The 25,468-nt window shown below is 38.8% G+C and overlaps 1 protein-coding gene across 1 annotated transcript; it reads left to right on the top strand.

Moving 5' to 3' along the window:
* On the top strand, positions 1 to 25,349 carry LOC102806217 (zonadhesin-like). The gene is made up of 35 exons (XM_085503951.1): positions 1 to 4; positions 150 to 266; positions 681 to 911; positions 1,154 to 1,444; positions 1,542 to 1,778; positions 2,246 to 2,454; positions 2,546 to 2,653; positions 3,026 to 3,175; positions 3,307 to 3,436; positions 3,541 to 3,708; positions 4,171 to 4,373; positions 4,548 to 4,725; positions 4,860 to 6,243; positions 6,628 to 6,998; positions 7,377 to 8,246; positions 8,375 to 8,488; positions 9,101 to 9,312; positions 9,428 to 9,535; positions 9,655 to 9,810; positions 10,301 to 10,469; positions 10,603 to 10,779; positions 10,931 to 11,133; positions 11,342 to 11,516; positions 11,678 to 11,788; positions 16,029 to 16,142; positions 18,037 to 18,150; positions 18,699 to 18,880; positions 18,977 to 19,048; positions 19,705 to 19,816; positions 19,920 to 20,044; positions 20,887 to 21,102; positions 22,570 to 22,707; positions 22,804 to 23,113; positions 23,238 to 23,276; positions 23,708 to 25,349. Exons 1-35 carry the CDS (start codon positions 1 to 3, stop codon positions 24,007 to 24,009), a joined length of 7,800 nt encoding a protein of 2,599 aa, XP_085360077.1. The 3' UTR covers positions 24,010 to 25,349.
* Positions 25,350 to 25,468: the final 119 nt, after the last annotated feature.

Here is a 25,468-nt window from a genome sequence, read left to right as displayed (position 1 = left end):
ATGCGTAGACTACATCACGATCACTTGGCTCGTGGAAGGCGATCCACTCTCTTCACCAGGATATATTATTTTCATATCACCACCGACCGTGGAAGGAAACTACACGTTTATAATTGAGCAAGAAGACCTGAGTACCCTCTTCAATCCAGCATCTGGCTTTCTTGAGTACACATTATCTACAGTCGAACAAGGAGTTACGTATGAAATTGCGGTTGTTCTACTAGATGGATCAGGGGGAGCTCTCGATAGTATTCTACTCGTGAGTGGTGAGTTTCTATAAGAGCATGGCAAGCTAAACTCACTTACACATCAAGTGCTTGCTTGGCGCCCTCAGTGATGTTTTCGAAATTCGTATAATCGAACGTGCCATGCGCGCGCACTCGACTGACGCAAATTTCGTCAACTCAATGTGTGTAGGCACAATATCCCACTGAAATATAATTGAAGGAATTAAAATACTGTATGCCAGACTATTGCTATTTCAAAATATATATCGTGGCATTCCCATGATGCATTTCACCTGTAAAAAAACCTGATGAAATAAGAACCCAGTTGATGATATATGTAACCACTGATAATTATATTACACATTTGAAACAAAGTTCATTGATGAATTGTCAACATTCTCTCCACTGTTTAATAAATCCACGTACACTTTCAATAAATCATTTCATTTTCAGATGACATATGCGTACAAGCACTGGATCCATGTCTCAATGGTGGCACGTGTTGTGATGATGGCGAGGAGTATATATGTCACTGTACTGCTGAGTATGAAGGAGACGAGTGCCAAGACGAAGTCGATCCATGTGATCCGAACCCGTGTCTAAATGGAGGGGTTTGTCTTGAACAGACGTCTGGCTATCTGTGCAGCTGTCCCGTCGGTTACGTTGGTGTACACTGTGAAGAACGTAAGACTCAACATTGGGTACATTCTCAAATCATTTAACAAAATCTTTGCCAAGAGCGTCTCTTACATAATATTTTTTAATAATGGCATATAATATGAATGTATTAGCATGTATACTATTTATATTACCATATGTATTATAGTAAATCTTACTCACCTCATTAATATGTATGATGTAAAATACATATTTAAAGACAGTGCAATCATTACATGTATATATATATTTTCGTATCTTAATCACAGCGGAACTTGTACCAGTCGATTATAATACGATAGTTGCGGTTCCTACGTGTACAACTGTTTTGGTAACTTGGGAAGCACAGGATGTAGGAATCATAGCCGAAAGATATGAAGTATGGGGGTACGAACTGCTGTCTGGCCCCGGTAATTTATACATGTTGTGTGGATGCGACCATCCAACTACCCAGTGTTTGGCTTTGGGCTTGGAACGTGTAACCACCTATATATACAGGGTGAAAAGCATAGCAGGCACTGAAGAAGTAAGCAGCGTAGAGATGACTTTCAGAACAACAGGTAAACAGAAAAAAAAAGGATTCTCAAAGTTCAGTTCTTTCCTGAACCATACTGATTCCCATCTCTCATATTATTCAAATGTTTTGTATATCCGCAGACGTTCCTGGCTTCGCAACATGTACAGAAAATCCCGATTTCGAGTACGCCGACGGTGTAGACGAAGCGGCTGTCTACTGGGAGGAACCGGTAACAGAATGCACTACAGCAACTTCAATATTGTCTTCTACGCATTACTCAGGAGATTACTTCCCCATTGGCAATACAACAGTGACATATACTCTTGTTGATAGCGCGGTTGTAGTAGATGTCTGTACATTTGTTGTGACAGTTAAAGGTAAGTGTCTTTGTGTAAATTATCTGTATACCACTATGTAATGATGTTACAGATGTAATTATTCACCGTAAACAAAACACATACGTAGATATAATTATCTTTTTCAATGGTTTATTGTAATCTACAATATTGCAATGTGTTAGCAACAGTAATGGCGATCGTTCACTCATAGATGATAATTAAAGCGAGGGAGTCGTCACCTGCGCATGCGTCAGATGGCCATAGTGTGTCATTGTTTACAATCAAGCGCCTAACCATAAGCCTTTGCGTTTTTAGCGTGTGTTGTTATCGTCAATTGGAACACAATTCCCGCGCGTGCGCAGGTGACCACCCTCCCGCTTTAACTTATTGTTGGTGTCCAGACTGGATCTCTTGCGTGGATGTTCATGTGGGCAACCCGGAGCCACAGCAAATTTAACGAATTGTAAAACGTCATGTACATAAATGTAAACTTATTTCTTTTTTAGAAAGAGGATTATGTATTGCATATGGAGACCCCCATTATGTTATGTTCAGCGGTAGTCCATACGATTTTCAGGGTGCTTGTACATATATGTTAGTCACAACCAGTCAATCTGCTACACCGAGTTTTAACATCACAGCTCTCAATGTACCGTTCGAAGCAAACGCAGACTTTACTATCACCAGAGAAGTAAACATGACTACCGAAAATACTGTGAGTATACCGTCTTTACACATATTGAATTGCGTTCATTGTTGTCCCCAGTAAAATCATGTGTTAATAATGTTGTTTGTTCTCCTATTAGGAGATTTCCCTTAAGGAAGAAGGCGAAGTGCAGATTGATGGTGTCGTAGCACGTTTACCAACGACACCTGAGCAAGGAGTTTATGTTAGACGCAGTGGTAGATCAGTGGTAAGTCATCTAACAAACCGGACCGTTGATCATGTCGAGCGAGCAAGCCGCATCTTCTGAAAGGTTTATGATCAACGCTACAGTGTCTGCTTGCGGAGAAATATATCCTAATTTTTTTTTGGTGTGAGAAAGCCACACGATTTTTTTATTTTGACCCCCGACTAGTGTTTTACTCTCTACTGCCATCACGTCCAGTGTTACCATGGTTTCAGTGGTCGGGGAAACAGTGGACGCGGTGACAGTATGGGATGGAGTAATATTTGTGAAACAGAAAGAAGTGCTCTCCCGCTCTACACGAGATCTCGACGAGCAGTTGTAAATAGGGTATATTGTTTCAGGTAAATGTAACTAGAGGATCATTTTTCATAACAGGTCATCACTACTGACAATGGTCTGTACATCAGCTATGATGGTTATCACTATGTTGTCATCAAAGTACCAGCCGATCCCTATAAATACAATGCAAATGGATTATGTGGACATTTTGGGAGAGACGGATACTTCAAACCAGGTGGCGAAGAGGTAGGTACACATTGTTTATTTATATTTATATTTATATGTATTTTTATATTTGTATTTACGTACTTATGCATTTTTGTGATTTACATGAAGTATAACAGCATGTTTTCAAAAATGGTCAATCTTTTCTTCAGACTGATGATATTAATGAATTTGGTGATAGCTGGGCCACTCATGATGTATGCGACCCAACGTATGATAACTACCCGGACTGCCCAACAGGATACGGGTTAGACGAATGTGGAGTCATAAGTGACCCTAACGGTACGTTTATATTTCGACGAACCATGCCATTAATATATAACATGAAATAATTTCACACATTGCCTTGCACTTCACTTATCTGATAACATTCTATCGTATTCTAGGCCCGTTTGCTGCCTGTCATGGCGTGATTGATCCGACAATGTACTATGATTCGTGTCTTTACGATTACTGTGCCACCGACGAGTACTGTCCTTCGATTGAAGCATATTCCAATGACTGTTTAGAAAAAGGAGTCGAAGTGGGTGACTGGAGAGATGAAGACTTTTGCCGTGAGAAAATTATTACTATATTATTGCCTACACAAATCAAAATAAAATATAAATAATTTAATAATAAATACAATGGCCAGGTTCAAGGTCTCTTATCTTTATTTCTTATCTTTGAGATATGCTCGAATTTTGCATTGTATGAAACGTGTTACTGTTTTGTAATACCTGTAAACTCATACTTGTTTATTTTGAAAATTGGCATTTGTTAATCAAAAAAACCAAACAATAGTTAACAGCAGTTTTGCAAACTAGGAAAATACCTTACCACTAGTTTCATGTCAGGGTTTCTTCTGTTTTGTCTATTGTCCACCCAACCCCGAGATGCTATGCTGTGATATACATAGGCATTTTGACATATTGGTTGTGTAGAGCCTACCAGACCTCTATTTAAATTAACCATGGACTTGGGTTTCATCTTGTAAATGTTTCACTTAACAAAGACATACTTATCATTTTGTGCAGCCTTGGACTGTGGCAACGACATGATTTATCGTAAATGTGGTAACCCATGCGTGGATACGTGTATAGAACCTGAAGCTAGCGACCATTGTCTGATCACAGACTGTGTTGAAGGATGTTTCTGTCCTAATGGTACTGTACTTAATGATGACACATGCACTGACCCATCGGAATGTGGTTGCGAGATGAACGGGAAATATTACCAGGTGCACTAATTTAAAATACACAAATTGTCGATTTAATCATTATCATTATTTGTATAATATATTTCAGAATTAGTTTTTTGATTTGAAAATGTAATATGCACTGAATCAGCATAATCCAGTAACGATTTACTGCCAGTGGATGGGGAATAATATGTATGTATATGTATGATATAGATTGGCGACACCCCTGTCGGTCCAGGGTGTACAGAGATATGCGAGTGTACAGAAGATCATACCATGGTTTGTACACCGATGGAGTGTGATGAGAATGCTTCTTGTGATATTGTTGACGGCATTAGAAAATGCACATGTAATGAACCCTATTTTGAAGGCAGTGGCTTAGAGTGTATTGGTGAGTAGTGCATGTTAAAGGGACATGTCGATTATTTATATTTAATGATTCTCTATTGTTTGCTAGACTTAGTGTGTTTGAACATCCATTGATATGTTGGCAGCATTAATATATAAATTGCATTTACCCCATAGAAAAGTGTGTTGATCCTGGCAGTCCAACCAATGGTGGTCAAAATGAAGATTATGAATACCCAGTGTCTCATGGGACAGAAGTATCTTTCTATTGTGATACTGGTTATGCCCTTTATGACACTGATACCGAAACATGTCTTGATGAAGTAGTAAGTGAGTGTATAGATGGAACATGGACAGAACCTGTGCCAACCTGTCAACCTACCTGTGAAGACCCTGGACAACCAGAAAATGGAGAACAAGATGAAGAATACGAGTATCCTGTATGTGAGGGAACAGTCATTGGTTATGTTTGTGATCACCTCTATGAAGTGATTGGTTCACCATCAAGTACTTGTGAAGATGGAGAATGGACAACCCCACCACCAGAATGTCAGATTATGTGCACAAATCCAGGTTCACCTGATAATGGTGGACAGGTTGGTGATCCAACATATCCAACATCTCAAGGAGACACAGTGGTTTATTATTGTGATGCAGGATATGATTTATTTCATCCAGATGGAGGAAGCTGTTTGGGATATTATAACACAACATGCCTGGATGGACATTGGAGTGATCCTGTCCCAGAATGCAAAGCAGAGTGCGATGACCCTGGAACACCTAGTGATGGAAGCCAGGTTGGTGATTCTCAATACCCTGTATGTTCTGGAACAGATGTTGCATTTGTATGTAGTGACACTCATGAACTTCATGGAGAAGAAATACTGACATGCGAGGATGGTGAATGGAATCACCCAATCCCTAGTTGTAACCCGACATGTGAAGATCCTGGGGCCCCAAAGAATGGACATCAAATTGGAGACCATGACTATCCAGTTTCAGATGGTACTGTTGTGGAGTTTGGTTGTGATAATGGCTATGTGTTGTTTGATATGGGCACCTTTGAATGTATGCAATATTCAAACATAACATGTGAAAATGGAAGTTGGAGTGATGACCTACCACACTGTAAACAACCTTGTGATGATCCGGGCACATTAGAAAATGGTCAACAGAAAGATAACTATGAATATCCTGTTTGCACTGGTACAGTTGTGGAGTATGAATGCAATGTTGGTTATGAACTAAATGGAACTGATTCAACACAGTGTCATGATGGAGAATGGTCAAACCCTACACCAGTGTGTGAACCATTATGCCCTGATCCAGGTAATCCTGAAAATGGCGAGCAAATTGGAGATCATGACTACCCAGCACCAGAAGATACTGAAGTGTATTTTGAATGCGATGAGGGATACGCTTTACATGACCCAAATACAGATGAATGTGTAGATGAATGGCTGACTGTTTGTGAAGACGGTTCATGGACACAACCATTACCATCTTGTAGACTAGAATGTGATGATCCAGGAACTCCAGATGATGGACAACAGGAGGAAATGCATGAATACCCAGTATGTTCTGGCACAGGGGTAACATATACTTGTGACCCATTACATGAGCTGGTGGGCTCTGATACTTTGACTTGTGAAGATGGATCATGGGACCATGAATCTCCAACCTGTGAACCATTGTGTGTAAATCCGGGGGTACCAGAAAATGGCCATCAAGTTGGACAACAGGAATATCCTGTTGATGATGGTGTTACAGTTTATTTTGCCTGCAATGAAGGGTATTCACTGCATAACAGCGTCACAGGAGAATGCATTTCAAACTCTAGCACTACATGTGCTGATGGTTCATGGACAAATCCTCTTCCTGAATGCCGACCAAACTGTGACAATCCTGGTGCACCACAAGATGGACAACAAGTGGAAGATCATAGCTATCCTGTTTGTTCTGGAACTAATGTTACATTTGTTTGTGATGAGAAGCATACCCTCGTTGGATCTGATATATCCACTTGCGAGGAGGGAGTTTGGAGTGATCCTCTACCTACCTGTACTCCTCTGTGTTTGGATCCTGGTTCCCCAGATAATGGTGAACAAGAAGGCACTTATGACTATCCTACGATTGATGGAACTGAAGTCTTCTTTAGTTGCGATAATGGCTACCACCTCCATGATCCAGTAACACACGAGTGTGTTGAATCATATTCGACTACTTGCAGTGAGCACAGCTGGACAGATCCTCTGCCAGAATGCTATAAGGAGTGTGAAGACCCAGGTACCCCCACTGATGGCAAGACGATAGCGAGCTATGAATTCCCAGTATGTTCAGGCACCCAAGTAACATATACTTGTGACCCATTACATGAGTTGGTGGGCTCTGATACTTTGACTTGTGAAGATGGATCATGGGACCATGAATCTCCAACATGTGAGCCATTGTGTGTTGATCCGGGGGTACCAGAAAATGGCCATCAAGTTGGACAACATGAATATCCTGTTAGTGATGGTGTTACAGTTTATTTTGCCTGCAATGAAGGGTATTCATTGCATAACAGCATCACAGGAGAATGCATAACAAACTCTAGCACTACATGTGCCGATGGTTCATGGACAAATCCTCTTCCTGAATGCCGACCAAACTGTGATAATCCTGGTGCACCACAAGATGGACAACAAGTGGAAGATCATTGCTATCCTGTTTGTTCTGGAACTAATGTTACATTTGTTTGTGATGAGAAGCATACCCTCGTTGGATCTGATATATCCACTTGCGAGGAGGGAGTTTGGAGTGATCCTCTACCTACCTGTACTCCTCTGTGTTTGGATCCTGGCTCCCCAGATAATGGTGGACAAGAAGGCAGTCATAACTATCCTGTGATTGATGGAACTGAAGTCTTCTTTACTTGCGATAGTGGCTACCACCTCCATGATCCAGTAACACATGCGTGTATTGAGTCATATTCGAGCACCTGCAGTGAACACAGCTGGACAGATCCACTGCCAGAATGCTATAGAGAGTGTGAAGACCCAGGTACTCCCAGCGATGGTAAGCAGGTAGAGAACTATGAGTATCCTGTATGTTCTGGCACAACTGTAACATTTGAATGTGAGGAGCACTACTTTATGGATGGAGAGAGTTCTATAACTTGTAACAATGGTGAATGGAGTGATGTGATTCCAGAATGTAATGGTGGATGTGACGACCCTGGGTCACCAGAGAATGGACACCAAGCCGATGAGTACACATATCCTGTTTCGTCTGGCACTGTTGTACGATTCTGTTGTGATGATGGTTATGATATGGAAGGACAACAAGCAATCATATGTGGTGAAGATGGTACATGGCTTGGTGAGCTTCCTACATGTGAACCGATGTGTAGTGATCCTGGCGCTCCAGAGAATGGTTATCAAGTACAGGAATATGACTACCCTGTGTTAACTAACACTACAGTGACGTTCGAGTGCAATGTTGGTTATGATAGACACGGCAAAGGTTATACACAATGCCATGATGGTATTTGGGAACCCCCAGTGGAAGAAACATTTTGTGCAGGTAATGTGATATTGTTTTTTTACAGATTTTTTGTTCTGTTATTGGAACCATGCTTGAATGATTCGTATATAACATTGAAATACCCGTTCAATTAAATTTTATGCGTTTTTTTATTTTTGTCGAAAAAGAGCTTGAGGAGTGTTGCAGTGATCCTTGTCAAAATGGCGGAACGTGTATCGATGGTATAGGTAGATATGACTGCCTTTGTCCACAAGGATTTTATGGTCACAACTGTGAACAAGGTTAGTTGAAAAAAGTTAGCAAAATGTTTCACAGTATGAATAGTAAAATGAGTACCTTAGGTTACTCAATGGTCATAAAAGTCATATTTCCAGAATTTGCACTATGTAAACTAGTGCTATCAATCAGGCAACACAGGGAATATCAGTCACTCTGCTATCAATCAGGCAACACAGGGGATATCAGTCACTCTGCTATCAATCAGGCAACACAGGGGATATCAGTCACTGCTATCAATCAGGCAACACAGGGGATATCAGTCACTCTGTTTTCAGAAGATGTGTGGGTCTATATCAAGCTGTTAATCATATTTCTAAGTCTAATATTTACTATGAGTTATGCGTAACTACACATTCGTTTATTTCATGTTTGTTATATTGAATTAAAAAACTGAAATAGAAGTAGCTGCTTTTAATTTTTTTTCTCTGCATTTGGCGAGTATAATATTTGAGATGACAATACTATTCACCCACACTCGTTCCTTGTCTTAGTAATGTATCACGCACCGTCACTTAGTCTATGCGTTTATGTAGTTAATATTTAATTTTAATATATATCGACCACACCAGAAGTAGTCAATTAAAGACTAATATTAATAATTTATATTTGGGCAGAATACAGTGTATGTTATGTCTGGGGCGATCCACATTATATCACATATGACGGGGTCAAGTATGACTTCCAGGGAGACTGTATTTACATCTTATCAGAAAGTGCTACGTATGAGATGACGTCATTTAGAGTCCTGGCAAACAATGAGGCGTTCCAAGCAGGAGATGAGACTCTAAGTGTCACACAAGAATTGATAGTGATAGTTTACGGAGAGGTGAAAAAAAACATTTCATTTGTTTTAAATACGATCACATGTGTTTTACAATATGCAAAAAGCAGACTTTGTAGGAGAGATGTCTAGTATAAGCACTATTATTTTCCTTTAACAGGAAGTACGGCTTATGAGAGGAAAACAAGTTACAGTGAACGGGGAGCAGGTTACTCTGCCATATAACGTATCTCCACAGATTGCAGTGAGGGATACTGGAAGCTACGTTGTAAGTATTGTTATAAGATAAAACACGTATAATGTTACAGTTTATGTTTTGATAATGGGTTCGATCAACATTTCTAATACTACTGCAACTAATTCAACGTGCGTTATTCTTCTTTCCAGAGTGTTTTCGTTGATTTTGGTCTTATAGTTAGGTGGGATGGTTACCACCATGGCGATGTCAAGGCACCGGGTACATACAAGGGTATACTAAGAGGATTGTGTGGTAACTACAATGATGACCCAGAAGACGATTTTACGGATATTGAAGGAAGACTAGTAAGTATCAGGGCATAACATATTGATTGCCTGTTAGAATATTAACATGTTGGTGGTAATGGTGAACAGGTCCAGGAATGCAACAGTCATTTAATAGGTGTACTGTTTATTACTCAAAATATAACATCGTTTATGTATAATTATCCCATTGTCTGCATTGTTCCAGAATACATCTATAATACGCTTACAATCTGCATTAGAGAATATATTGTCCAGAAAAATCAATGGGATGCTCAACGACTAGTACTGTTCCCACATTCAATTCACGTTAACGCATCTCTATTACTAAGAGTTTTACGATAATTGACTCATTCATTTCATGTCAGCGTAAGAGCTGACGTGTCCAGATTAGTAATCGTCTCTTGCAGATATGAGAAAATAAAGATGTACATCAGCATTTTTTACTTGAATTAATTACACAGTGATTCTTCGCAGATGTAATAAACTTGTATAAAAGTATATTTCGCTCGTATTTGATTGTCATTTCTAGATGCCGATTGAAATAGAACACGCCCATCGTGCAGCAATGTTTGGTAATACCTGGGTGGCTAACGAAAAAGAATGTGATTCCCATGCAGGTGGTTGTAATCCGTGTGCCAAGGATGTAGACATAGCAACCGAGGCTCATGAATTGTGTTCAGTGTTCACAGATACAAATGGTTGGTCACAAAATTGTTTTAGCACGAGTAACTTAAACCATCACGAATTGTTTCAGATCAGTGTCTAGTCGTTGTGGCATGATGTTCCTCACCACTTAGGAACATAATACATGTGTTGTGTGTGTCATTGCAGGACCATTTGCCGTGTGCCACGATGCCATTGACCCGGAAGATTTCTTCTCAGCGTGCATGTTTGACCTCTGTGCTAAATTACCAGACAAAAGTGGATTGTGCATGAACGCTGAAGTGTACGCACAAGTCTGTCTCGACATCAGAATCCCAGTCGACTGGAGACGAGACGACCTATGTCGTATGTATATTTTATTAACGTATCACCTCTTGGTTTGACAACAAAAAAACACTCGAACTGGTTTTAGATATAGGGTACATAAATGAAGGTCTCGCCTGTATGTCACATCTGTTTGTTACGGATTGTGATTAATGAATTATATTTATTTTAGCTGCTTTGTGCAAAGATGGTACCGTGTATACTCATGCAACGTCGCCTTGTCCCGATACCTGTATCGACCAGTCACCACACTACCAATGTCCCGATAGACGTTTAGTGGACGGATGTGTCTGTCAAGAAGGTTTCTTATTAAACTTGGGCGAATGTGTTCCAGATAACCAGTGTCCATGTGAACATGGCGGCAAGTATCTTCAGGTAGGACTGGTTTGTTTATTCGTGCTTTTGAATACTTCAGATTTCAAGTCCGATCCAACTATTTATCATCACTATGCTATATAAGTAGAGGAGGCACAGAGCTGTCTAGATTGATTAATGGACTTCGAGTCCTTCACTAAATTGCCAACTAAGTGGTGGCTGAAGATTACGTTGTTTCTTATCTTATAATCTTTGTAATTTTGCACAGTTTGAAGAGACTGTAACTTTGGACGAATGTGACGAAGATTGCACTTGTCGGAAAGACGGTGTAGTTGATTGTGTGGCCATTAGATGTGACCCCAATGCATACTGTGGAGAGAAAAACGGGGAGCATGGATGTCATTGTAACGATGGCTATCAAGGAAATGGCAAACGTTGTATAGGTGAATATACGCAAAGTTCTCGATTGTAGAGTATTTCGTGATATGAGGAAGTGATTGTTGTTGTAAATTATGCATATTATTATTCTTATTATCGTCTGGGTAGGACATGTGACAGATAAATGATGATAAATAAAGATGTCCTTCACCTTATATTTACGCAGGTCATCACTGTAACAGCCAGCCTTGTCAAAATGGTGGAACATGTCAGGACCACATCGACCATTACACCTGTACATGCGAAAATGGCTTCACTGGATCTAATTGCGAGACAGGTGAGAGTTGGACACAGATTCCATGAATAGATATTCTTGTACTCACGTTAAGGCTGTATTTGAAAGACAACCATTGTTCTTAATTGACGATGTATGCTTGTGGTGGAATTTTATTAATTCTTTAAACAAAAACAACAACGCCACTTCTTATCCATTGTAACTGTTAACTGAGTGCCGTTTTGGAAATCTTGAAACATAATGTATACGTTTGCTACGACCTGCATGTTTTACACACAGTGTTATCAGATAACAACGATATTCTAACCACACACTAGTATAAATTATCAGAGCGCCGACACAAACGGTGACCATTGCGTACATATGAGGATTACATAGTTGAACTACACATGGCTTGCCCTGTATTCGTAAAGGTGGACAGATCAATCATAAGATGGGGATATCGTTACATATGCGGGGCAGATAACAGTATAATATGGGTAAATGGACTACAAAGGGCAGGGACCAGAGGCATGTGGGGGGGGGGTCTGCTCACCAACCTTGCGCCGAAGGCACGACCTTACTATGGGGTCCGGGGGCATGTTCCCCCTTAACAATTTTGAAATATAGACCTTCTGAAAAACTATTTCCTGCATTTTCAGGGGCAAATTTTACTGACACAAAAAGTTGCAGCTTGACTTTGGAGGGGGGACACCCAACATTTTTTCGAGGGGGCGACTGTTCCCTTCCCCTGCACCGCCGCCACTGGTGACAATCACTGCATTGGGTGAGGAAAGGTCATTTATGCATACAGATTAACCATGTATATCAAGTTTGATAGTAATCACCTAATTAAAATGTAGAATGTAGAAGTTACTCACAATGTCATTTTGATGAAAAATTCAAAAGCTGGTGTAATGTAGAGTGTACATTATGTACAGCAACACAGAAACAAGCACCTCTCCCTATTTTATTAAATGGTTTAGCCTTAATATCAACACTGTTTATTTAACATTCAGTATTAGTGCACAGTGTAGTGTTCAGTATTAGTGTACACAGTGTAGTGTTCAGTATTAGTGTACACAGTGTAGTGTTCAGTATTAGTGTACACAGTGTAGTGTTCAGTATTAGTGTACACAGTGTGGTGATCAGTATTAGTGTACACAGTGTAGTGTTCAGTATTAGTATACACAGTGTAGTGTTCAGTAATAGTGTACACAGTGTAGTGTTCAGTATTAGTGTGCACAGTGTAGAGTCCAGTATTAGTGTACACAGTGTAGTGTTCAGTATTAGTGTAAACAGTGTAGTGTTCATTATTAGTGTACACAGTGTAGTGTTCAGTATTCGTGTACACAGTGTAGTGTTCAGTATTCGTGTGCACAGTGTAGTGTTCAGTATTAGTGTGCACAGTGTAGTGTTCAGTATTAGTGTGCACAGTGTAGTGTTCAGTATTAGTGTACACAGTGTAGTGTTCAGTATTAGTGTACACAGTGTAGTGTTCAGTATTAGTATACACAGTGTAGTGTTCAGTATTAATGTACACAGTGTAGTGTTCAGTATTAGTGTGCACAGTGTAGTGTTCAGTATTAGTGTACACAGTGTAGTGTTCAGTATTAGTGTGCACAGTGTAGAGTCCAGTATTAGTGTACACAGTGTAGTGTTCAGTATTAGTGTAAACAGTGTAGTGTTCATTATTAGTGTACACAGTGTAGTGTTCAGTATTCGTGTACACAGTGTAGTGTTCAGTATTCGTGTGCACAGTGTAGTGTTCAGTATTAGTGTGCACAGTGTAGTGTTCAGTATTAGTGTGCACAGTGTAGTGTTCAGTATTAGTGTACACAGTGTAGTGTTCAGTATTAGTGTACACAGTGTAGTGTTCAGTATTAGTATACACAGTGTAGTGTTCAGTATTAATGTACACAGTGTAGTGTTCAGTATTAGTGTGCACAGTGTAGTGTTCAGTATTAGTGTACACAGTGTAGTGTTCAGTATTAGTGTACACAGTGTAGTGTTCAGTATTAGTGTGCACAATGTAGTGTTCAGTATTAGTGTGCACAGTGTAGTGTTCAGTATTAGTGTACACAGTGTAGTGTTCAGTATTAGTGTACACAGTGTAGTGTTCAGTATTCGTGTGCACAGTGTTGTGTTCAGTATTAGTGTACACAGTGTAGTGTTCAGTATTAGTGTGCACAGTGTAGTGTTCAGTATTCGTGTGCACAGTGTAGTGTTCAGTATTCGTGTACACAGTGTAGTGTTCAGTATTAGTGTGCACAGTGTAGTGTTCAGTATTAGTGTGCACAGTGTAGTGTTCAGTATTAGTGTGCACAGTGTAGTGTTCAGTATTAGTGTACACAGTGTAGTGTTCAGTATTAGTGTACACAGTGTAGTGTTCAGTATTAGTCTACACAGTGTAGTGTTCAGTATTAATGTACACAGTGTAGTGTTCAGTATTAGTGTGCACAGTGTAGTGTTCAGTATTAGTGTACACAGTGTAGTGTTCAGTATTAGTGTGCACAGTGTAGTGTTTAGTATTAGTGTACACAGTGTAGTGTTCAGTATTAGTGTACACAGTGTAGTGTTCAGTATTAGTGTACACAATGTAGTGTTCAGTATTAATATACACAGTGTAGTGTTCAGTATTAGTGTGCACAGTGTAGTGTTCAGTATTAGTGTAGTGTTCAGTATTAGTGTGCACAGTGTAGTGTTCAGTATTAGTGTACACAGTGTAGTGTTCAGTATTAGTGTGCTAGTGTAGTGTTCAGTATTCGTGTGCACAGTGTAGTGTTCAGTATTAGTGTAGTGTTCAGTATTAGTGTGCACAGTGTAGTGTTCAGTATTAGTGTACACAGTGTAGTGTTCAGTATTCGTGTGCACAGTGTAGTGTTCAGTATTAGTGTACACAGTGTAGTGTTCAGTATTAGTGTGCACAGTGTAGTGTTCAGTATTCGTGTGCACAGTGTAGTGTTCAGTATTCGTGTACACAGTGTAGTGTTCAGTATTAGTATACACAGTGTAGTGTTCAGTATTAGTGTACACAGTGTAGTGTTCAGTATTAGTGTACACAGTGTAGTGTTCAGTATTAGTGTACACAGTGTAGTGTTCAGTATTAGTGTGCACAGTGTAGTGTTCAGTATTAGTGTACACAGTGTAGTGTTCAGTATTAGTGTGCACAGTGTAGTGTTCAGTATTAGTGTACACAGTGTAGTGTTCAGTATTAGTGTGCACAGTGTAGTGTTCAGTATTAGTGTGCACAGTGTAGTGTTCAGTATTAGTGTACACAGTGAAGTGTTCAGTATTAGTGTACACAGTGTAGTGTTCAGTATTAGTATACACAGTGTAGTGTTCAGTATTAGTGTGCACAATGTAGTGTTCAGTATTAGTGTGCACAGTGTAGTGTTCAGTATTAGTGTACACAGTGTAGTGTTCAGTATTAGTGTACACAGTGTAGTGTTCAGTATTAGTGTACACAATGTAGTGTTCAGTATTAATGTAAACAGTGTAGTGTTCAGTATTAGTGTGCACAGTGTAGTGTTCAGTATTAGTGTAGTGTTCAGTATTAGTGTGCACAGTGTAGTGTTCAGTATTAGTGTACACAGTGTAGTGTTCAGTATTAGTGTGCCAGTGTAGTGTTCAGTATTAGTGTGCACAGTGTAGTGTTCAGTATTAGTGTACACAGTGTAGTGTTCCGTATTAGTGTGCCAGTGTAGTGTTCAGTATTCGTGTGCACAGTGTAGTGTTCAGTATTAGTGTGCACAGTGTAGTGTTCAGTATTAGTGTGCACAGTGTAGTGTTCAGTATTAGTGTGCACAGTGTAGTGTTCAGTATTAGTGTGCACAGTGTAGTGTTCAGTTTTAGTGTGCACAGTGTAGTGTTCAGTATTAGTGTGCATAGTGTAGTGTTCAGTATTAGTGTGCACAGTGTAGTGTTCAGTATTAGTGTGCAAGGTGTAGTGTTCAGTATTAGTGTACACAGTGTAGTGTTCAGTATTAGTGTACACAGTGTAGTGTTCAGTATTAGTGTGCACAGTGTAGAGTTCAGTATTAGTGTGCACAATGTAGTGTTCAGTATTAGTGTACACAGTGTAGTGTTCAGTATTAGTGTGCACAGTGTAGAGTTCAGTATTAGTGTGCACAGTGTAGTGTTCAGTATTAGTGTACACAGTGCACAACACTGTGGTTCGACTGGTGCTCAGTAATAATATATTCACTTCGGCATTATGTAATATGTTGTCGCAAAGTAGAGGCTTGGGCTTACGCACCGAACTATTTACTGAATAGTTTTTATGGACACTTCTTATCAACAGAACAGAACGAATGTCATAGCAGTCCATGTCAAAATGGTGGAGCATGCATCGACAGAGTTGGTTATTATGAATGCGTGTGCGCAAATGGTTACTATGGAGACAATTGTGAAACGGGTAAGTGGTGAATACTGTAATACCACATTTAAATATAACTACAAACAGACATTAACGCGTTCAGGCCACAAACAAAATACTGCAATCATTCCTTATTGGTCTAGAGTTTGGCCAATTGTCTTCAAATGTCACGTTTGCTCTTCCAAATATGACACGTGGAGGTAGACAATTCGACACGTCATTGTTTCGACGAATTCAATATTTGGCATGTTATTATAAAGTATATGTGTAATTGACACGACACATGACACGTGATGCACTGGTGCACACTGCTTATCAGGAAACCCTCACTGTAACCATCAATCGTGATTACGTGAAGTGGTCGTTTCGCTCCGCACAGGTGTTTCCAGTTGTAATTTTCTGAGATTGCAGCCTCTAAAAAATAATCAAGATTGAACCCAATACCACTATGTTTAGTATCAACAACTAATTTGATAATTATCCGAGAATATTTGTCTCCGCGAAAACTAAAATTGTGTCCCTATTAGTATGTAAACGAAAAATCGATAATTATTAGAAAATTCAGCTGAAGAGAAAAGTGAAGTTGGATCAAAATATTGTTGTGTTCGATATCAATCAACATCGATATAAAAGTAATTATCAGAGAATTCTGCCTCCAAAAAACAAAACCCAATACCGACCTAAACATTACATTTACCGCTGGACCTCATCACTACGCTGTCTAATATTGATCTAATGCCCATTTAAAACTTCGATAATTATCCTAGAATGTTTACTCCGGAAAAAGTAAAGTCTGACACCACCACTCTGTCTAATATCTATCTAGAAATTCGATAATTATGAGATAATTATTTGAGAGTTCATCAAAGGAAAGTCAAATCTCATGATTGGAATGATTCCTACCCACTAACCAAAATAACATGATAAATGTACGCTTGTTATGTATTTTCTCCAATTGAAATACACCTAGTGTTTTCCGACCAATCACAATACTTATAAACACTGCTTTTCTTCTTTCCAAATTCTAAATTGTTTGCTTACTCAAGTCAAATATCTTTATTCCCGGAAATTGTCCGAGTACTTTTATATCATAAATATCATAACACTTTTTTATGCATTTTTTCACGTTAATAGTCGGCCAAATTTTATATAGATCACGTGAGAGTTTCGCTGTGCTAAGAAGAAACTTCCTAGTCTGGTTAGAACACAAAACTCAAAAAAATGCTGTGATCAAACCTATTTGCATTGAATTATCTAGAACTCGATATCGGTCGTTGACTTTTAGTCTATAGAATGCTTCGACAATATTCGTAAGCAGTTCTTGCGTGCAGAGCCCAAGTTGTATATGCAAATTCTGAAAGGTCGTGGCATTCGCGTACTGTATGTCATCGGACATTTATAGCATATTCCATTTGAAAATAGGGGGATGGTCCTCCTCTACAAGGACGAATTTCGCGTGAAATTGCAGACAAAACTCACTGAGTAGGAGATACACCCTAACATTTATATTTTAGATGATTTTGGACGGTAGATTAACTCAGACAACATCCTCGTACCTCAACCTGTGCGTAATCAAGTGGGGCCTATGACACGACATTGCACTAAAGTAATAAAATAACAAAATTTATTAATTCACCTTTAGTCGTCAATAAAATCTTTCAATAATTAATATGTATACCTTTGTATGCAAAATATACGGAAAGAGAGGCTGCGAATAATTTTGGCTCATTGAAAATCGACAAAAAACTGTCATTCTTGGCGTATTTTTAATCACTTTGTACCCACTAATAAAATGATCGACACCGGCATTGTTAAATATACACATTTTTAATTGACCACACCATCATTGAAAATTTCAAGTTTCTATAACCATATTTTGGCAATTATTGTTTTTTTACAACAACGGCGAAATATTGTGTCTTTTTCGTCGCAGATTTGAACGAGTGTGCTAGCAACCCATGCCAACATGCCGCAACTTGCAAAGACAACATTGGCGGATATGAATGCTTCTGTGCCGATGGATATTCTGGGGTGCATTGCGAGGAAGGTGGGTTATTTGTCTATTTATCCTAAAATTAACAGAGAAATTCTCAATAAATTCACAAAAATGGCAAAATATTGCATCAACATTGTGACGGCCTATCTATCGGCGGGGGGTGTTTTACCTTTTTACTTGAATATCATTCGTACGACATCTACTTACGCTTTGTTAGATTACCGCTTTCTTGTGCAAATATTTGTGTTAGACAGGGATTTTGTCTCATTGAAATGAGTGGACCCATTAGTGTGCGATGGCATAAGGTGACATCAGTTACAATGCGAGCTCATCCAACTGAAACTTCGTACCAGGCATTATTTCAACAATTTAAACCTCACACGCATCGCTCTAAAATGACGCTTCTAGTAGATTCGACATTACCGCCGCAGCCGTCGTGTTGCGTCGCGTTCAATATGGGTCCCACACGGCATATACAACACGTGTAAAAAACATTGTTTATTTATAAATTCGAGCGCGCGCTGCGTAAGGTTTTTATTCGAAATAATCTAATAAATGTGAACGCGTGCATAATTATATATCTGTTTCTGTAATTATAGTAGACGAAGTGGCCACAACAACAAAAACTACAACTAGAGAACCGAATGCAATCGTGACCACTTCAGCACACCAGCCAAGTACTGGGGCTAGTGGCACAGAAGTATGTTATACATGCAAGAATGAAAAGAATAATGAAGACTGTATTGGAGCAAATAATATAGAGACATGCAATATGAATACAGTGAGTGTAGTTTAGAAGTGATTCTTTATTCATACTTCTGAAATATCATGCAATTCTATTTTGTTTTTACATTCCAATGCAATCACTTTGTTCTAGCCTCGATGCGAAACAGAATTGTGGAACAAACAGGGAGAGATTTTGATATCCAAAGGGTGCAAACAAGAACAGGTGGGTGTTCTTTTTATTGCCAATATAGCAGTTTTAATTTTTAACGGTACGGACTGAAACGCTTGCTTTCAACGACCAGTGCACACTCGTAACTCACACAATGTGTATGCAAAGCTCAACAGGTTATGTTTCTATCGTCACCCTAGCTTATCGAAGTCAATTGTACATTATAAATCATCAACTTGTTAGGTTACACTTATCATTACACAGATCGCAAGTTGATAACATGTTTTTTTGTGTGTGTGTGGGTTGAAGGAGGGATTTGAGAGCACATTGAGACATATCTCTGTTGCTGTAGTCACAACACTTGACACACGAGGCGCCAATGCCAGCTAGATGACATTTCAAGTTGCATCAAGTTTTGCGCTTATCTTATCTTATCTAAATATTTCTGATAGAGTAGAAATTGTGTTCGTACATGTTCTAATCCAGCTGATAAGAGATAATGTAATCTTTGACTGACCTTGAAATGACAAACTATATATATTTTTTTCTCTGAATCTATTATATTTTTGTCGGAAATAAAATATACCCGTGTATAAAAACAATGTTTCATCTATGTAATGAAAGACAGATTTGTTATAATTGAACAAACTACTTTCAGGGTGTATCGATTCAGAATTGATTATATATTGATTTGTTTCATGACTACACAGGCATGTATTAACGGAGAGCTAAATAACCCCGGGGAATGTTCTGATGGCGCTGTTAGTAACAAATGTAACTACTGTTGCGAAGGAAACCTCTGTAATCTTGGTGTACCCGAAGGTAAGTTTTTAGATATTCACTTTGAATTTCGCGCTGGTATGATAATCGTTAGGTATAGATTTTTTTATTTTTGTTTTTACTAATTTGCATACAATGTGTTTAGGGCACTGTTTACGCGACGGCGTCGTGTATCCAAACGGACATAATTGGACGAATGATGAAACAACGTGTGAAGCGTGTACATGTCGGAATAGCGTCATAGACTGTACAACAGACACTGCCCAAACTGTAAGTTAAAAGTTATATAAAGCTTTGTTTTTACATCTGGTCACATCTCTCCCCCACATCGCCCAATTGTTCGCGACCCGACTCTTATCATTTCAATCTTTCAGTAAGCACGTGGTGTAACACGGAAGGCATTTCTACAAAAGGACAGTTCGCAAACTGTGTCATATTTACTCTAATTTGATAACTCAAAATTATGAATGTGTTTGAGTTGAATGTTGAGCATGGGATATGTTGCAACTAAAAACGGTACGCACCCCCTGACCGAGTGTTCAACCAATCCACCGGCATATCTCGTACTACTTTGCACGAAACCTACAAACCATACTTATGGACAGTCTTTAATAAATAGTTGTCCCGACAGATTTTGATGTCTATCATATCCGTATTTATGTGGTTATCGGTTCCGCAAGTTTTATCTTAAGTAATACTGAGTAAGTAGTCTAGAAGTGAAAAGTTGGCGTGCTGTAAAAATTATTGAACATTTTATGAATAGCTAATGAATAAATACAAATGGTGACCCGAAACTGGCGTTGAAAAGTAGAAATAACTTCGTACTCAATATGTTCCCACGTATTGATAACTCGCGTGATCGCATGCTCATCTTTACATTAAAACTACGTACAATTGGTTGCCAAAGTAACCGTCGCATCACACAACCGTTATAAAGTGTGAATGCATCCGTCCTCCGTTACTGTTTTCGACGCCAACAACACATCCTGTATAAATTGGTGTAGAAGTAAAATACAGGCGTTGTTAATCCTAAATACAATTTAGTGACGAGGCATGTAGTTCCACGACATTTTATTCTTATATTCCGACATTTTTCTATTTTTTTTATCCAGAACTTTAATGGCCACCAAATCTGTGAGAGTGAGTTTGACTGTCCATCTGACAGTAATTGCTTGCCGGTGGACGTAAATTGCGTTGGCGATTCTTGTAGCAGTATTTGTTCCGACAGTATCCAAGACAGATCGGCTGATAACAGACCATGTGCAGATCACCGGGACGGTTCATCGGATGGATGCGTTGTTGTAGATATTGATGTTGATGGGCGATCAGTAAGTATGTTTTGTGGGGCTACACTGAAAAATACTTATACTTGGAATTCATTTTCGCTGAAGGAATGATTCAGTGAAAATAAAATCCATGGAATACATTTTTTCCTATATTTTACATTCAACTCGTCAGAAAACAGTGAAAATAAATTCCGAAAAAAATACCCAAAAAGTCTTTTCAGCGAAAATTAATTGCAGCTAAAATAAAGTATTTCACAGTATATAGAATTGTTCATGTAGCGTGCATGGAATGAAGCCATTTACAATATATCACTCCGGCATTTCATCACCTATGGGCAAAAGCGTTTGTTCTTGAATCAAATGTTTAAAAATTATAATAATTGTATATAGTTTGCTGACATCAGTGGAAAAGAAACTTTCGTTTTCAAGTCGTATACACGGGATTTGTCGTACCGTGAATTCAATATGGTTCCCACGCGACGTGTACAGCCTGCGATTTCGCTTAAGTGATTTAATAGGTAATCCCAGTTTTCTTTATTCAACATTGACGTAAAACTGCGCACGAGACAATGTGAGCTATGTGACCCCAGACTCGTAGTGTCCCGCAGCGTTATGCTTTGTGTGCGCCTGGGACCTGAACATGCACAAATTCCGACCATATAATAAACTGTGTCAGTCAGTGTCAAATCATTGGGGATCGGCACAAAGTTGATAGGTCAGCAAGTTCAGTTGAACACATGTTAATTACAAGGAAATACAGTATATATAGTATTGTGGTCTTCACTGTACCTGTGTGTAATAAATATACCGTGAACAAAGAGCGTCGCACAGTCCATTAACGCGTGATATCACGACATCGCTCAATACTGTGCAGTGTAGCTTCCTTTATTTCAAATATAATAGTCCGAAATGATCTCAGAATGTCGGACATACGTGTAGTGGCACGCTTCGGCAAACATACATCGAGCATATTACAATGTATTAGCATGTAGAATGTTCACGAGCAAACAATATTTTCATCGTGAAAGAATTGTGATGCGTGAGTTGTTAAAAAGATTCATAGAAATGTGGGGAAACACAATATGACGGACTCTCCCACATCCCGTTGTCAAATTGTTCAAGTTACCAGGCCAACAAATTCTTCTTCGATGTACCTTGAATTCGATGTTTAGCATTCGAACCTTGTCACGTTCACAGGGTAGTCGGAAATATTCATTAGTGTAACGTTGTCCATCTGCAGTATCTTTAATATGTATCTGTTATTTGGACACTAGACACAAAGTCAGAAATACGTGTACCCACGTAATCAGTTGAACGTGATTGGCCAGTACAAACTCCAGGTAGAACGTGATTGGCCTGTACAAACTTCAGGTGCTGTTATTGTAAGTCAGATAATGAACTCGTGTCCTGCTTCTTTCAATATATGAACGATTGCCTTCCACTCATTCAATATCCTATACATAAAATATCTACAGTTTATAAAGACATTTACATTCATCAAATTTGCAGGCTTCTCAGATATGTGACGAGTTTGGAGAGTATGTTCGAGATAATGTAGCAGGCATTTCGTCGTGCAGTGATGTGGATTGCTGGGAAGATAGTTCAAGACGTCGACGAGAAACACATTCCATATTCCGTGTTGTCATCGTAAGTGAATTAAGTATTTAAAACTAATAAATGTCATATACTAGTATATAAGTTACTATTTATATAATAATTATGTCATCACCTATTTATACTTAGGATGTGGGCAGACAAATCGAACGCAGTTCTGAAGCCACCCTTGACGTTGTACACAATATAGAATCAACCTTCCAACAAGACAAAGCAGCTGGAACTCTACCCGGCGAGCTCTCTGCTATCCAACAAGTCACTGTCATCGTTAACGGCGGTTGGGGTGTATGGTACGAGAGCACTGAATGCAGTGAGTCATGTGGTGGAGGTGTACTTGTAATCAAAAGAGACTGTTCGAATCCTAGTCCAGCCAATGGTGGTTTAGACTGTGTGGGTGAAGACTCACAGCAGATACCTTGCAACGAACATGCATGTTCCGGTGAGTATTTCTTTATCTTGATACATTTATTGATCATAATCACAAGCTTGCATTATCTATGTCCTATGCCCAGGTCGTAATTATGTACTTTATAATTATGAAAAAAAAAATGTTTTGTTTATAGATGCACTTACTGGTGACCAAGACAAATCTGAAGATTCTGGTGAGTGTTTCATATTGTGATTTATAATAGAATTGTCAGAAGGTTGTTCATTAATCGAATGACAATGTCAATATATTCTATTCGTAAATGGCCGCTGAAACATCGTCATGGTAGAGAGAGAGCCACGATACTTTGTGTGCCTCTTAGACTGTGTTCTAATCTTTCCTATCAACGCGACCACTGTTCATCATGGCTAGACGATTTGGTAAAAAGGACAATTTTGAAATCATGAGGGACGGGTAATATAATTGTATAAACAAAGTCAAGCCAGACACAGAAAATCAGTTGCATGCAAAGTGTTGCAGAGAAAAGATGTTGGCACATTTAAGAAAAATAAAAATGTACAGATAAGACAACTAGAAAAAAAGTTTACACCGGTCACCCCCTATGTCAAATGTTTAATCACTTAAACTGTGTGGGATTAATTACAGGTTCAATAGAGTGGCTTCTACCGACGATGATCACAGTGGCAGCTGTCTCGGTACTCGGCATCATAACTATGATAACAATAAGACACCATCGACGGAACAAGAAGGCTCGTGAAATCGAACGCATACAGGCCTTATCGGCAGAAGCAAGACGTGGCAGCAATAGATATCTTGGAAGACAAGTTATGGCAGAAACGGCGTGTAAAGCGGAGAGTGGGACAGTGTATCTCGAAGATGAGGATGCTGAGTTCGCTTCGAGGCCAATCTCATTTTCCAACCCATCGTTTCAATCAAATATTGATTAATATGACATTATTTTTTTTGTACTAATCACAAATGTGTCAAAGTGTTCCATTTCTATACGCAGAAACACGTGCTCACTTTTACGCTGGTCACGTTTGCATTTTGTTGGTATACTTGTTTACAACTGTCTAACACATTCCAATAATTAGAAATCTATAATTGGAACCACTTTAATTTTTAATATATTGTATTTTTTTATGAGACAAAATATTTTTGTTTAAATAATTTTTTAATAATATTTAGGACATCTGTAGAACGCAGAATATTTCCCGATTGACAATTATTATGTTAATTATAGAGTGGTTTTAGGGAGTGTGGCAATTATGCTTGGCTATAAGTGACGAGACTAGGGTTTTTACCAGTTAGAAATTCTTTTATTTTAAATCCTGTATTCTAGACATTACTTTTTGTTGCGCTGTTAGTACATGAAAGGCGACATCACCGCATTCAATAAACCGAACACTTGATAGCATACCATTTGACAAGACTTTTAATTGAATCCTGTACATGACGAGAGTTTCACTTGTAATAGTAAAAAGGGTACCGGAGGTGTAGTGGGGTGTGGACTGTGGATCGTTATTCGGGTGAAGGCATCAATTATTCAAAGTGTAGGGTACACTGTTTGTCTCTGAGCGTCGGCATCTGAAAAGGGGCCAAGCACACAGTGTAACGTAAATATCTACTATGAACCTAGTGCCAGTATGTATTTTCTGTGTACTGTACACATGCTTTTTATAACCAGAATCACGCTAAATTTAAAATGTGTTTGGTTAGACCTTTAAAACTTGCCAAATAAGGAAAGCGTCGTGGTGTCCACTTGGCGTGGTGTGGCGAATGTGTGAATATGGTTTCAGCATTACAAAACATTGGAATGTTAACTCTAGGTGTTAACAAATAAAGAAAAAAGTAATATTATGCATAATATTGTGTATTAGCGTGTATTAGAGATATGACACGCTAGTCAGGTTGTATCATTTGGTCGTAAATATGTCAAACGTACAAAAAACGTCAGATAATTTTGGAAGTAGGAGATACGTTCATAAAATGCCAACAAATTGGCGGTAGATTTTGATTCTGGTTGACTACCTTCTCCGGGATACTGCCAGAGCAAACACAATCAGCATTTCAAGTACTTAACCGTTATGTAAAATAATCATAGTTTCCAATGAAACTCGTGTTTGTATATTTTCCTGAGCAACTAAGACCACATTTATAGTGAAATTGAACTGTTGTTAATATAATACAGAGTGATGAAGGAATGTTATAGTTGCAAGTTGGGAACGGCTGTTATCTGGTTGACGGTACACCTGGTTATTAATAAATCATGCTTTTTGTCATTTGACTTGAACTGGCATTCCTCTTCAGAGTCCCGATTGACCATATTTAAATCAAAATTCGTAGTATGTTTTAAAACCATAGAAATCACGACTAGTAGCATGTATAGTATTCTGTTTTCTAAAT

The sequence above is a fragment of the Saccoglossus kowalevskii genome, chromosome 9, assembly GCF_978046115.1.
Source record: "Saccoglossus kowalevskii chromosome 9, keSacKowa6.1, whole genome shotgun sequence".
Taxonomy (NCBI): domain Eukaryota; kingdom Metazoa; phylum Hemichordata; class Enteropneusta; family Harrimaniidae; genus Saccoglossus; species Saccoglossus kowalevskii.
Note: the sequence above shows the minus strand (reverse complement) of the source record. Positions and strands in the feature narration are given on the sequence as shown.